This window comes from Petromyzon marinus, chromosome 7 (assembly GCF_048934315.1).
Source record: "Petromyzon marinus isolate PM22_M1 ecotype Great Lakes invasive population chromosome 7, UKy_Petmar_22M1.pri1.0, whole genome shotgun sequence".
NCBI lineage: Eukaryota > Metazoa > Chordata > Hyperoartia > Petromyzontiformes > Petromyzontidae > Petromyzon > Petromyzon marinus.
This window is the reverse complement of record NC_133673.1, coordinates 13631144-13643980: the sequence shown is the minus strand read 5'-3', so window position 1 is coordinate 13643980 and position 12837 is coordinate 13631144. Positions and strand designations below refer to the sequence as shown.

The window sequence follows — 12837 nt, the reverse complement described above, 5'->3', positions numbered from 1 at the left end:
CATCCACGTACCTCTTCCATAAGGTTGGGCGCAGAGTGGCAGTCTGGATGGCGTCAGTCTCAAATTTCTCCATGAAAATGTTAGCTATAACTGGAGAAAGGGGGGAGCCCATTGGGGTGCCCTCAGTTTGTTTGTAGAAAGTTCCATTCCAAGTGAAGTATGTATTGGTTAAACAGTGTCTCACCAGGGGGGGTACCTCAGTGTTTAGTCCTTGATGAACCAAGTCTTCAATGATTGCGATGGTGTCAGGTACAGGAACTTTGGTGAAAAAGGAAACTATATCAAAACTGACAAGCAGGTCGTCTGGGGACAGGGAAAAATACCCCTGATTGTCGATACCAGGTGAGTAAAATTTTGTACCGCAGAGGTGGTTTTTCCAGTGAAAGGCTGCAGGATTTCAGACAGAAAACGAGCCAGTTTGTAGGTGGGGGAGTTGATAGTAGAGACGATGGGACGAAGGGGTATATCTACTTTATGTATTTTTGGTAAGCCGTATAATCTTGGTGGCCTGGCAGCAGGTTTCAACGAGAACTGTTTGGTTTGATCAATTAATGTGGTTGAATTAGAAATGATTTTGTTGGTTTGTATGACGAGGCTGTTGGTGGGATCTCTTCTTATTTTTGTATAGCTGCCATCGTTGAGTAATTCTTGAATTTTGTTATATTCTATTTTATCCATGATGACAGTGGCATTGCCCTTGTCGGCTGAGAAGATGACAATGTCATCCCTCTTTTTTAATTTGTATAATTAAAAACGCTCATCTTTGTTGAGGTTGCTAGCTGGCATCTTAGCGTTTTTGAGGGTTGCAGCGATTTCAGATCTTGCTACGTCTGCAGCGATGTGACCCAGGCCCTTGAGAGCCACGTCTACTTGGGCAATGATATCATTAACTGGTATGTGTTTAGGTGTGACTGCAAAGTTTAGCCCTTTAGCTAAAACGGATTTCAGACCATTGGAAATAGAACCGTTACTGCGATGAATAATGACTTTGTTAACGTCTTGCTTTTTGGTGTGTGGGTCCGGTCTTTTGTTGGAGAGGAGGTTAAATTTGGAAATCAGGTTGTCCTTACATTTGGTCGACATTGTGGCAGCTGAAGAGGCAGTCATATTGTCTACATGTTCCCAATCCGATGTGGACATTGTTGCCGTCAATGATAAGTGTGATTTGTAGAGTGTCTTGTCTAACTGATCTAGTTCGGTGCGTATAAGTCTGATTTTCTCTGAGATAAGAGCTAAGCTAGTTCTGGAAAGAATTCGTTTCGCATTAGAAGAAGTTACAGCAGCAGAGGTCGGTGTAAATGCGATTGGTATTATCCCAGAGTCGCGGCATCTCTTCAGAAAGGTGAGAGACTCGATCAGCTGAGCCTTCTTATCCTGAAAAGAAGATAGAGGTTTGTTTTGACGGTTTTCGAATGAAGCCCTCGGTCCGTTGTTGTGGCTGTCATGCCTCCCCATGGGGCGTGCATCCCTCGACAATGGGCGCACGTGCGCGTTTTATTTTGGGTATGGGGACCGGTGGCGGAGCGGTTAGCGCTACGCTGCGCTAGGAACCCGGACATCCCGGATTCGATTCCCGCTCGCGACCGACACACCAGGTTACGATTATCTGAACCGTTCCTGGGTCCCCCCCCCACTCCAGGTTGACTCGGCCTCAATTAGTACCCGGTGCGGTGTGTAAACATCGCCACTGGTGGAGACAAAGGTGGCCGGGCGTGGTGTTGGTCACTCACCCCCTCTTGTGCCGGCCTTCATTATGCGCTCGCTAACAGCACGCGCCCCAACAGCCTGTTAAAGGCTACACGGCGGGATCTTTGTCTTTCTTTTGGGTTCGTTTCATTCCGTAAACCGGTGGGCGGATGGTGCCTGTGAACGCGCACACGCCGAATTCACGTGGCGTGCGTAGTAGGCCCTGCTCGCATTCATTTTGCATCGAGCCCTATTTCCCTCCCCTTCTCCTCCACGCACTGGCGGAGCCAGTGGTGGGGTGGGGTGGCACGTGCCCCCCCCCCCCCCAATGATCCGATCTAAATCCCTAATTTCGATCGGATCATTGGGGTTTATTAGTAATAAATCGGCATTTTGCGACCCCCACTGCCATTGTGTAGCATATTATTATTATGTGCCAGGGACTATTTGAGATGATAGGACAATAGTCTGAGTCCATAACTGGCAATAAGTAACGGCAAAGCGGTTATAAGTGACTCAGAATTGTGCGCAGTTGCGTCTACAGTACACGACTTCCCTGAAGGCATCAACACCTTCAGCGAACGCGATGCCGATCACACAACGCGGTTCGAATTCGACCCTCGATCGATGGCTGCGCCATTGCCACACACGCGCCGAATAAAAAGCAAGGCACAAGTCCTTACTTACTAACAACTCTTCTATCGTTTTTCATTGCTGGAGGGGCTGCCCCCCCCCCCCCCCCCCCACCTGACAATCCTGGCTCCACCATTGCCTCCACGTATCGGTACCGCTGCGTGGCGCTCACAAGACCATGGCAGGTTTTTATGGAGATTGCGACCGTGCACCGGGCAAACCAACAAACAACAACAAAGATACTCTTTGGTTCTTTCGGTAAAGTCACGTAGGTAGAAATGAAATAATATAAAATAAAATAAAAGAAATCACGACGTTTCGATCGCAACACAAGCAATCCTCATCAGCTGGGAACACCACAGCAAGAAAAAAAATGCTGAAGTGGGCCCACTACGTGACTTTACCAAAAGAACCAAAGAGTATGGATTCATGCAGTCACGAAAGCCTCAACAACAACGATGAATATTCGACGCGTCTAGGGCACGACCGCTGCACCGCCACTGAATGATGGCTGCGCGTGCGAAATAATTCCAGCGCCGAGTGGAGCGATGCCTGCCCCGGGGATAGACCTGTGGATGTCCCCCCCCCCCCCAACATCCAATCCAGGGATCTATTGCTCCGTTCCTACCGCGTTATTTCCGCTGTCGTCTTATTTACACGGAAACTGTTGTTGTTGCGGCTGCTGTTGTATACAAATGCAGGTTAATCGATTTAACGAACAGAAAAAAAGTGGACCCAGATGTGATTTACACACAGGGCCGACCCTATCGATACAACGGGTGTGATGATTTGACACATACAGCCGACGATCGATACAACAATAAGTGTGATGATTTGACACGTACAGTCGACTCTATCGACACAGCCAACTTGTAAGGTTTGTCACGTAAACAGAACGTGGCCAATTCGTCACTAGTACAGCAACACCGGTGTGTTAGAGAGCCAAGCCACAACATTTACAATCTGAGAACGACCGTTTCGCCAGTAATTACAACCAGCTTCATCAGGCGACAGCCAGATTTGTGGAGAAGTCCACCTGTTTCGTTCCTTAGATAGAGGCGTAAATGTGGTGACCACGCTTCTGCGCTCTTGCGGAAAGTGGGGGAGAGGGGATTACTGAGTCAACGTACATTATTCATGTGCATTATGCGAGCCCTTTGATCTTGTCCTTCCTGTCTATTGGTGTATTAAAATAGCCGTATGCTGCCCTTTATAGACATGCATTTAAATAATGTATTATTTGATGATTCGCTTCCACGCAGCACTAAGGCGGTAGTTATCCGAACGGTTACAATTATTTTGTAATTAGCTGTTGACGTACAACAGGCAATACGACTACACTGCCTGTGTGCAGAAGGGTCCGACATTCCTCCACTTACCTCTGAGTGTGCTTTTAACTGGAGGCACCCGTGGTGGCGAGTTGTTAACTACCTTGCCTGGTATACAGGAGGTCATGGGTTCGATCCCGACCCTGATGCCTGCTGTGTATTTTGAGTTTGCGTGCCTTTCTGCGCGTGGTCGTGAGTATTTTTCTCTGGGTCCTCGGGTTTTTATTCCCTCCAAATTTAGAAATATGCGTTTAGAGCATGCGTTTATTTGTGACCAGGTCGCTCCTGAAAAAGAGCTATGTAGCTCAGTTGGCCTTACTTGGTAAACCCAAAAAAACAAACTGCTGCACATCTGCGTGTGCCCTGCGATTACCGAAGCGTCACGTGTCTCAAACTTACTTAAACTTACACGTTGGCCGAACCCCAAAAACAACGTTGATCGTTGTCGTGACGAGGGAAACCCGAAGTTTTCGGTTCAAGTCAAACTTTTGTCTTGCTCAAACGAGCACGGGGAGATGCTCGCTTTGAGCCAGAAGGCCGCGATGGAAATTCGACACCCGTTTTTCTTTAGCCAATGCTATTTACACTGTGATAACTTTTCATTATATATTTCATGTTTTTTTTATTGACTTATAATTGATGAGTAAATACATGTTCTTTGAGTGGACGTCAGCCTACGAAGCCGCAGAGCCACTTTGCAGCCTCCTCCAGCACGTGGAGGGCAACCATTATTGAAAACGAGATCACGTGACAATTTGCAAGAGGAGGCCGTCGTGTGGCGGCATCACGTTCCACGATTGTAAAATTACCAAACCAAAAAAAAAATCACTCACTTTAAAATTATATTTTAAAAACCCCTTCGAAACATATTTTTTTCCGAAGACAGACATTTTTCAACCCGTGACAACCATTAAACTTGGCATGTAATGATTCAACCGCGCCATCTGATACATTGTCACAACTTGGGGGGGGGGGGGGGGTGGTCAAGATTTGATGTAAAAATCGATTATTGTTTTTTACATTGTGGCGAATGTATCACACCGCGTTGCTGTGAACCCATTACACACAACATATATGAATACAAATTCGGGTGTTTGACCAATATCAGCCACAATTGGTTTTTTTTGTTTTACTATGGGAGGAAATCAAAGAACCCGGAGGAAACCCATACAGAACGGGGTGAGAACATACAAGCTAGTTACAGAAAGGAGCCAGAGTCGGGAATGAAACCCAGGAAATTCTTGCCGAGAGGCGCAACAGTGAATTGGACACGTGCGACACGCGCATCATCAAACAGCTCATCAATTGAGGAAAGTAATCCAAACAATAGTTACGACGCGATGATGAGAATGGCAACACTTCGTGGAGCATTCACAGACGTGCGCGCGCTGCGCTTGTATATGCATGAAGCGAGTTACGCTTTAGATGTTTATGTAAATCAATAGAGATATTTATTGTATTTTGTGTCAGTCAGTCTACTACACTGTGTGTTGTTGTGATTTGTTTGCACACGTGCTATTCTACTTGATAACCCTACACACATCTAGTTTGATATCTCCTGGTGTCCCAGAGTGCCACTACACTGCAGTGGTTCTTAACCTTTACAGCACCCTTGCACCCCTTTGGTTCTCAATGGTAAAACAGTGAATAATGTCGATAAATACATAGGGGTTGATGAAACAAAGTACTTTCTTGTTCTTTCGGTAAAGTCATGTAGATAGAAAAAATAAAATAAAACGACGTTTCGGTCGCAACACAAGCGTCCGTCTTCAGGTGTGAAAAGAAAATGATCTGCTGTTTTCACACCTGAAGACGGACTCTTGTGCTGCGACCGAAACGTCGTGTTCTTTCGGTAAAGTCTACCTACGTGACTTTACCGAAAGAACCGGCGAGTATGGATTCCTGCAGTCACGAAAGCTTCAAATCAAGAAAGTAGCTGTAGTTACATTCCCGTGCTTAATTAGTATTTTGATGATTTACCTTAGCAAAGGGCATCTAAGAACCACTGCACTACTGCCTCGCCAAATATAGTTCAGTCAAACTCTGCTCCTTCTCCTCTAAAGAAGGTCCATTCCCTGCAATATCTTGTGCATATACAGCCCGCGGATCCATCCACTGATGGATCGCTATTTGATCAAATTAAAACCTATCTTGAAAACTGTCGTATATTATTAGACTGCTCCGTAGCATTGTCTGTCGATAATGCTGCGCGTAGATGCGGTAGCATAGAAGTGCAGGACAATTCTATTCTTGGGTCTTTCGGTAAAGTCACGTAGATAGGTTCAAAGAAAATAACAAAAAAAACTACTACATTATTTTATTTGAACCGATCTATGTGACTTTACCGAAAGACCCAAGAATATGAATTCCTGCAGTCACGAAAGCTTGAAGTCAAGATGCAGCACAATTGTTAATTTTGCTGAACTATCCTACCGTGTAGCCCCCAGGAGCAGCCTTTAATGCAGGGTGGTCACCCATCCAGACTCAACATCTGCCTTTGTTTCCGAGATGTGATGTGACGGGGCGAATTCTGGGTGATTTAGTTATTGGCTGTGCCTCTAGGCCTGAAACACCAGCCAGCTAAGATATATATTTTTTATACATATTTGTGTTTATTATTCTGCTTTAGGGCTGCGCTAATGACAGCCTTGGTAAGGTTTGCAGTCTCTACCCCCATTACCCCTGATTGTGCACGTGCTCCACTGAACGCCCAGGCTCTCTGAATATGTGAAAAAGAGCTTCATAGCTCATCGGATTCCTCCAGTGTCAATAAATATTCCGATTCTGATTCTCTATTCTGTTTGATTCCTTGCTTAGTGGATGTTGACTGTAGGGGGGCTCTGAATATGAATGACATTTCGGGGCAGCGTGGGTATATAAGCTTTTGCAGAAAGTCGAATGCCGTAAAAAAAAGTAATAAACGCGAACGAGGCTGCCGCGAGAATATATCTTCCTAATCTCGCGTACAGCCTCGTTCCTCGACAACGGTAAACAGAGCGTATGGCCCGTGCTGAAATCGGCGTGTGGCTTTGCGCATGGCGCACCTGGTCACGATTATATCGGCGCTCGCACACCTCGGTCTCCCCACGGCCAGTCGGATATGCGACATCGTGCTCGTGATGCATTGGGCACTGAACGCGTCTGAAAGGGCAACAAGGGCTAGATGGCTGAAATGTCGAGAGATGACTGGTGTGGTGTGCGATAAGAGGTTTGGTTGGAGGAAAAAAAGTGTGTAGTGTATAGTGTAGCAGTGTATAGTACAAGACGGTGGTGAGGCCGGTGCTGGGGCAGGAGAAAGAGGGAGGACCAAGCTATGGCAGTCACAGAGATGAGGATGTTGCGGTGGATGTTGCGGTTTGACAAGGAAGAACACGGGGGGGGGGGGGGGGGGGTGAGAATTGAAGTAGAGGAAGACTCAAGGTGGTAGAATCACAGAGAAGACGAGAGAGAGAAAAGGCCGGTGTGCTTCGGTCATGCTGAGAGACGACAGGGAAATTATGTGGGTCAGAAGGTGGCAAGTGATGCAAGTGGAAGGAAAGAGATGAACAAGAAAGCAGAAGGAGAGGTAGGGGGGGGGGGGGTAGATTTGGTGCGATCGGACACGGTGGCTCGAGGAGCGGAACGAGGGTTGGCGCAGGACTCGGCAGCGTGGAGAAGGGTGGCAAGGGCAGCGGAACACCTCCACGTGAGTGGGACACACGGGTGGAAGAAGAAGAAGAAGAAGACGTGTGAAAGGAGAAAGCGACGACTGCTTGCGGAGATGGAAAGCGAGGAAACGATCAGCACCTCTCGCACGGGACAACCGTGCGAGAGGTGGTCGACTGGCTCTTGGGGGAAGCTTTCGTCCAGCGGTGGATAGATGATGGCTTCTGCTGCTACTGCTGATGGCGGCGGCGGCGGCGGTGATGAAGATGAATGTATTTAGCCTCCCTGTCGCGTGCGTAGACGCGCGACATGCGAAAGTGACATTGCAGCTCACCTGTTTTGTATGCGGAGCTGTGGCCTCCTCCGTCTATTTAATGAAGTTTATCGCATGCACCGCACAGACCCTTCTGTGCAGAATTCGTGAGTGATGACTTGGGGCATTTGTACGGGCCAGGCCGAGGTGCCATTTAGAAATACATTTATAGATCAGCAGGGAAGTGTCTCTTAAAATCTTCGACGGCGTTCGTACCGATGTCCTCTGTGAGAGTGCGGGGCCCATTCACGTCCATTTGGCTCTCCAGGCAACGGCAGCATTCTGAGGAGAATCCTTCGGGTCAACCTTTGCTCAGCGCGTCTAATAAACGTACCTCTTTTTATGTGCAGAGACGGATGTATGAAGGACAGAGACGTCGTCTCATGTATTTATTGTGTTATTTACATTCCCCCCACAATGACGCTCGCGACTATTTTATGTTGCGGCGTAATTGTGCGTCGAACTACGCGCCCTACGCCGTCAAGATCGGGCAGTTCACCAGCATTGGTTCTGACCGCTGATGAGACATTGCATGTCAAAACCGATCCAGATTTTTTCTTTTTAATCGACTGCTGATGATTGAAGGTTGTGCGGCCAGTGCGTTGTGCAAGATATGTTTTAATATTAAGTGGAGAAACGGATATATGAAGGAGACATTGTCTGCTTGAGTATTTTGTTATATTCTCCACAACGACGCGAATGGATATTTGTGCTCGATGGGAGGTCGCTCCTTCTCTGCTGCTGCCTTTCGAGACACTGTGTGGAATTTCCTTGTGGCCGTTCGCACGACTGCTGAGACCCTTTCCGCTGTTCGGAATCAGAATCTTTATTTAGACTGGAGGAATCCGATGAGCTAAGAAGCTCTTTTTCACAGATGTCCTGCATGGGCGGGTCAGCAATTCCATGCTCCAAGACTTTTCCTCTTCCCCGCTGCTTGCGAGCAACGTGGTGAAGTATGGTGAAACAACCCCCGTGATCGACACGGCATAAGAGAGGCCTTCATCCAGCAGTGGATGGACAACCCGTGAATAATTACTTTAAAAAAAAACCCACATAGGTGTCAAAAGCCATTTTCCGATTGAACCATATTTTGTAATTTTTTACGTGGAGATAAAGCGATCACTGGAGGAGGTGTTAGGGCGTGTGTACGCTCACACGTGCTCGCGTGCCGCCAGTAAACACAGCCAACAGAAGAAGCAACTTGCGCCGTGATGTGCAGAAATGATAATTCTGAGTAGCACCATCAATTAGGCCACAGGGCTTGCAACTCGCACAATTAATTTTGACTGCGGGCTGAAAATGATAACACTTCACCAGCACAGCAATTAACAAACACACTTCCCTAACGCGCTGCACACGGTGAAAATAACAAAAACGAACCTCATTTTCCGATCGCAATCGCCGTCGGCGGGCACGGTCGATCCACTGCTGGACGAAGGGCGACCGGCAGCACGCCACCCTTGCACCGTGAGCTGATCAACATCACCCCGTCGCAAAGGTGGGCGGTCTCTCTCGGGCTCGCTCTCTCCTCGCTGCGTAACAAAAAGAAAACCGCTCAACACGAAACGCTTCGGGGCCGTCCATAAATGACGTCACGCGATTTTTGACGATTTTTGATCCCCCCCCTCCCTTCGTCACACGGCGTCATGTATATGACGTCACAAAGCTTTGCCCCCCCCCCCAGAAAAAAATAATGCTTCAAATCGCTTTAAACTATTGTCATTGTAGTGCGTATTTAATGTGGCGCTGCACTCTGATGTTGTAGGAGAAAACGTTTATTAAAAAGTCTATTTAATTAAGTAGAACGTGTTTTCTATATTTATTTAAAGTTGCGCATTTTTATGTGACGTCACATTTCTCAACCCCCCCCCCCCTTGTCACACATCGTCACAAATGTCTGACCCCCCCCCCCCCCTAGGTGCGTGACGTCATTTATGGACGGCCCCTTATCGATATGCGTCCCTGAAACCGCTTTATTTGAGCAGGCTCGACGATGCTAATGAAAGCCAGAGTAGTTCGTAGCCAGTACGGTTTGCTTGCTTAACCAAATGCCACGGTCGGTTAACATCGATTTTAGGATCATCAACAGGACTATAGATAATAAAAAACACATTTTTAAATACGTGTTTTTTTTTTATCGTACGCGACAATATGGAGATCGACCGCATTCCAGCTGATTTGGCGCTCTGCCTTTAAGGTGCTCTTGCCCCTAATTAATGTGTAACTAATCACCAATTAAGACCCCCGGATGTTACACATGCTAATGTAAAAGCGGTACGCGAAATTGCATTTTGGAGCCATTCGCACGTGCTGCCGTGGAACCGTGGACACCGCAAAGGCTGCCCGCATTTTTAATTCGCTTAATTTAAAGCGGCGATTCCACGTTGCTTTCGCGCAGAATGTTAATTTGGCCTCTGAAGGGACGCAGGCGCGGGCTCACAGCAAACTCTATGTACGTAGAAGGAAAGAGACTCTATGTACGTAGAAGGAAAGAGCCTCGATTCCTTTCAGCCGGAGCTGTCCGCGGCTGAGCACAAGAAATATTACTGCCTACCCCCCCACCCCACCCCCGGTCTATCCCCCCTCCCCCCAAACCTCCCTTGGGGGCCCTCCAAAAATATTCCAGGAGAAATGAAACCCTTCATATACACGTCCAGCCATATGATCAATCCACTGCTGGATAAGACAGACCGGGGTCAAAAATAAATGATCGCTTTCTCAGATTGTTCGCGCGCCAGAATATGATACCTGGCGTCTCCTTTTATATTGCGGGTAAGTGCGTGTGTGGGTGAGTGAGTGGGTGAGTAGGTAAATGAGTGATTTGGTGGGTGAGTGGGTGGGTGAGTGAGTAGGTGAATGAGTTGGTGGGTGAGTGAGTTGGTGGGTGAGTGGGTGAGTGAGTGGATGAGTGAGTTGGTGGGTGAGTGGGTGAGTGGGTGAGTAGGTGAGTGGGTGGGTGAGTGGGTGAGTAGGTGAGTGAGTTGGTCGGTGGGTGAATGGTTGAGTAGGTGAGTGGGTGGGTGAGTAGGTGAGTGGGTTGGTCGGTGAGTGGGTGGCTGAGTGAGTGGGTGAGTAGGTGAGTGAGTTGGTGGGTGAATGGCTGAGTGGGTGAGTAGGCGAGTGAGTTGGTGGGCGAGTGGGAGTGGGTGGGGGAAGACGGTTGGTGAGCGTCCAAGGGAACAGGGGCTGCATCACAACGTATCGATCTTCTCCGAGAAGGAGGGATGACATCACTGCTCCATCCATCCCCCACCCCACGCAGTTCGCTCCCTCCCTCCCCTCCCTCCTCTCCCTCCCTCCTCCTCGTCTCCCTCCCCACTCAGTGGTGGTGGTGGCGCGCGCGCATAGCGGCGCTCCCACGCAGGTCGAAAGCAGACGGCTCCATCTCTCGTTTGCTCGCTCCTTATTTCCACACCCTCCACCCCTCCCCTGGTTTCTCTCCGTCTCTACGGATAATGATGATGATGGTGGCAATTACGATGATGATGGTGCGCGACAAATGGATGCTGCATCGACTAGGAGCATCAGAACAGCGTCTCTCCGCGCCGTAGCCGCGAATCATCCCGACTCCCGATGCGATCGGACGGTGAAAGCTGCGGCTGCTGCTGCTGCTGCTGCTGCAGAGGTCAAACGCGCTCACAGCATCGTCAGGACGAGGAGCTCTCGGCACGACGGGAGCGTTAGGGAGTGGGAGGAGGAGCGCGCAATTCGTGGCTCACCCCGCAGCGACGCTCCATCCGAACGCGGCGGCTGCTCCTGCAGCAAAACGCTCCTCCTTCTCGTCGTCGTCATCATCGTCGCCTTTCGCCGTTATCGTTGGGGGGGGGGGGGGGGGGGTCTAGCAAGTAATAATAATAATAATCATTCCAACGATTGCAAGCTCGGGGCGAGCCAGCCCGAATGCCTCTCGACACTCGGCGACCATGGCTGCGGTGAGGCTGCTGCTGTACGCGGGCTTGGCGCTCGCTCTGTGCGCCCTGGGGCTCCTGGCGGCCGCGCTCTGCACCGACCACTGGTACGAGACGGATGCGCGCCGCCACCGTGAGCGCTGCCGCAGCTACGGCACGAAGCGTCGCGACCCGGGCTACATCTACACGTCCAACAACAACCTGCCCCTCCGCCAGAGCCCCTTCGTGCAGGTGGTGCGCCGCAGGCCAAACTCGCCCGAGCGAGCGAGCGCCGCGCGGAACGGCACCGCCGAGATGGGCGACGCAGAGGCGGGAGTCGAGAGGCACCGCGACTCGAGGCAGCAGCAGCAGCAGCCGGCCCCGCTTCGGGCGAGACGCGCCACGATCCGCCGAGGTGGCGGCGGCGGCGGTGGTGGTGGTGGTAGTGGTGCTGTTGCTGCTGCTGGCTCATCCGGGATGATTCGACTCACAGTCGTGGACGGGAAACCGGCGATGCTCCTCCGCCGCCAATGTTCGTTGAGAAGACGCCGCCACCACCACCACCACCGCCGTCGCCGCAGCAGCCACGGTCATCATCCACCGCAATCGTCATCGTCATTATCGGCATCGCCGCCGGCGGCGTTGGGGGTCGGCGTGGCTGGTCGCGGGGGGCCGCGCGTGCAGGCGTCGAGCAGGCGCAGGAGGCGCCAGGTGTTCGGGCCGGGAGGAGCCCCGGACCCGGACTGCGTGCGGCAGGCCAACTCCACGGAGATGGGGCTGTGGAGCAAGTGCTACCGAGACGGCTTCGACGACGAGATCGAGGATCTCATCGCCAAAGGTGGGTGGGGGGAGGGGGACGAGGTCCGGGTTCGTGTCGCGTAGATCACGCGGGGGGGGTGGGGGGGGGGCGCCGCGGAGGTGCCGCGCGCGCTTTCGGTCAGAGCGAATTGGTAGAAACGTCCGGAGGCACGGCTGTGTATGTAGGTGTGTGTGTATGTGTGTGTGTATGTGTGTGTATGTGTGTGTGTGTATGTGTGTGTGTATATGTGTGTGTGTATGTGTGTGTATGTGTAGGTGTGTGTGTGTATGTGTGTGTGTGTATGTGTGTGTGTATGTGTGTGTAAGTGTAAGTGTGTGTGTGTAAGTGTGTGTGTGTGTAAGTGTGTGTGTGTAAGTGTGTGTGTGTATGTGTGTGTAAGTGTGTGTGTGTAAGTGTGTGTGTGTGTATGTGTGTGTAGGTGTGTGTGTGTAGGTGTGTGTGTGTAGGTGTGTGTGTGTAGGTGTGTGTGTAGGTGTGTGTGTAGGTGTGTGTGTAGGTGTGTGTATAGGTGTGTGTATAGGTGTG

General features: G+C 50.1%; 1 protein-coding gene and 1 long non-coding RNA gene across 3 annotated transcripts in view; one reads left to right on the top strand and one right to left on the bottom strand.

The window, feature by feature from the left end:
* The window catches only part of LOC142924034 (uncharacterized), a 43817-nt gene extending 34604 nt beyond the window's left edge, over positions 1-9213 (bottom strand). For both annotated transcript variants that reach the window (XR_012941176.1, XR_012941177.1), the window contains exon 1: positions 8986-9213. This is a non-coding gene — a long non-coding RNA (uncharacterized LOC142924034). The remainder of the gene's footprint in view (positions 1-8985) is intronic.
* A 2212-nt stretch (positions 9214-11425) lies between these two features.
* Positions 11426-12837, top strand: part of LOC116940015 (transmembrane protein 178B-like) — a 159766-nt gene continuing 158354 nt past the window's right edge. Inside the window, exon 1 of the mRNA XM_032949215.2 lies at positions 11426-12330. Coding sequence (XP_032805106.1) covers positions 11529-12330 — 802 coding nt within the window. The 5' untranslated portion in view covers positions 11426-11528. The remainder of the gene's footprint in view (positions 12331-12837) is intronic.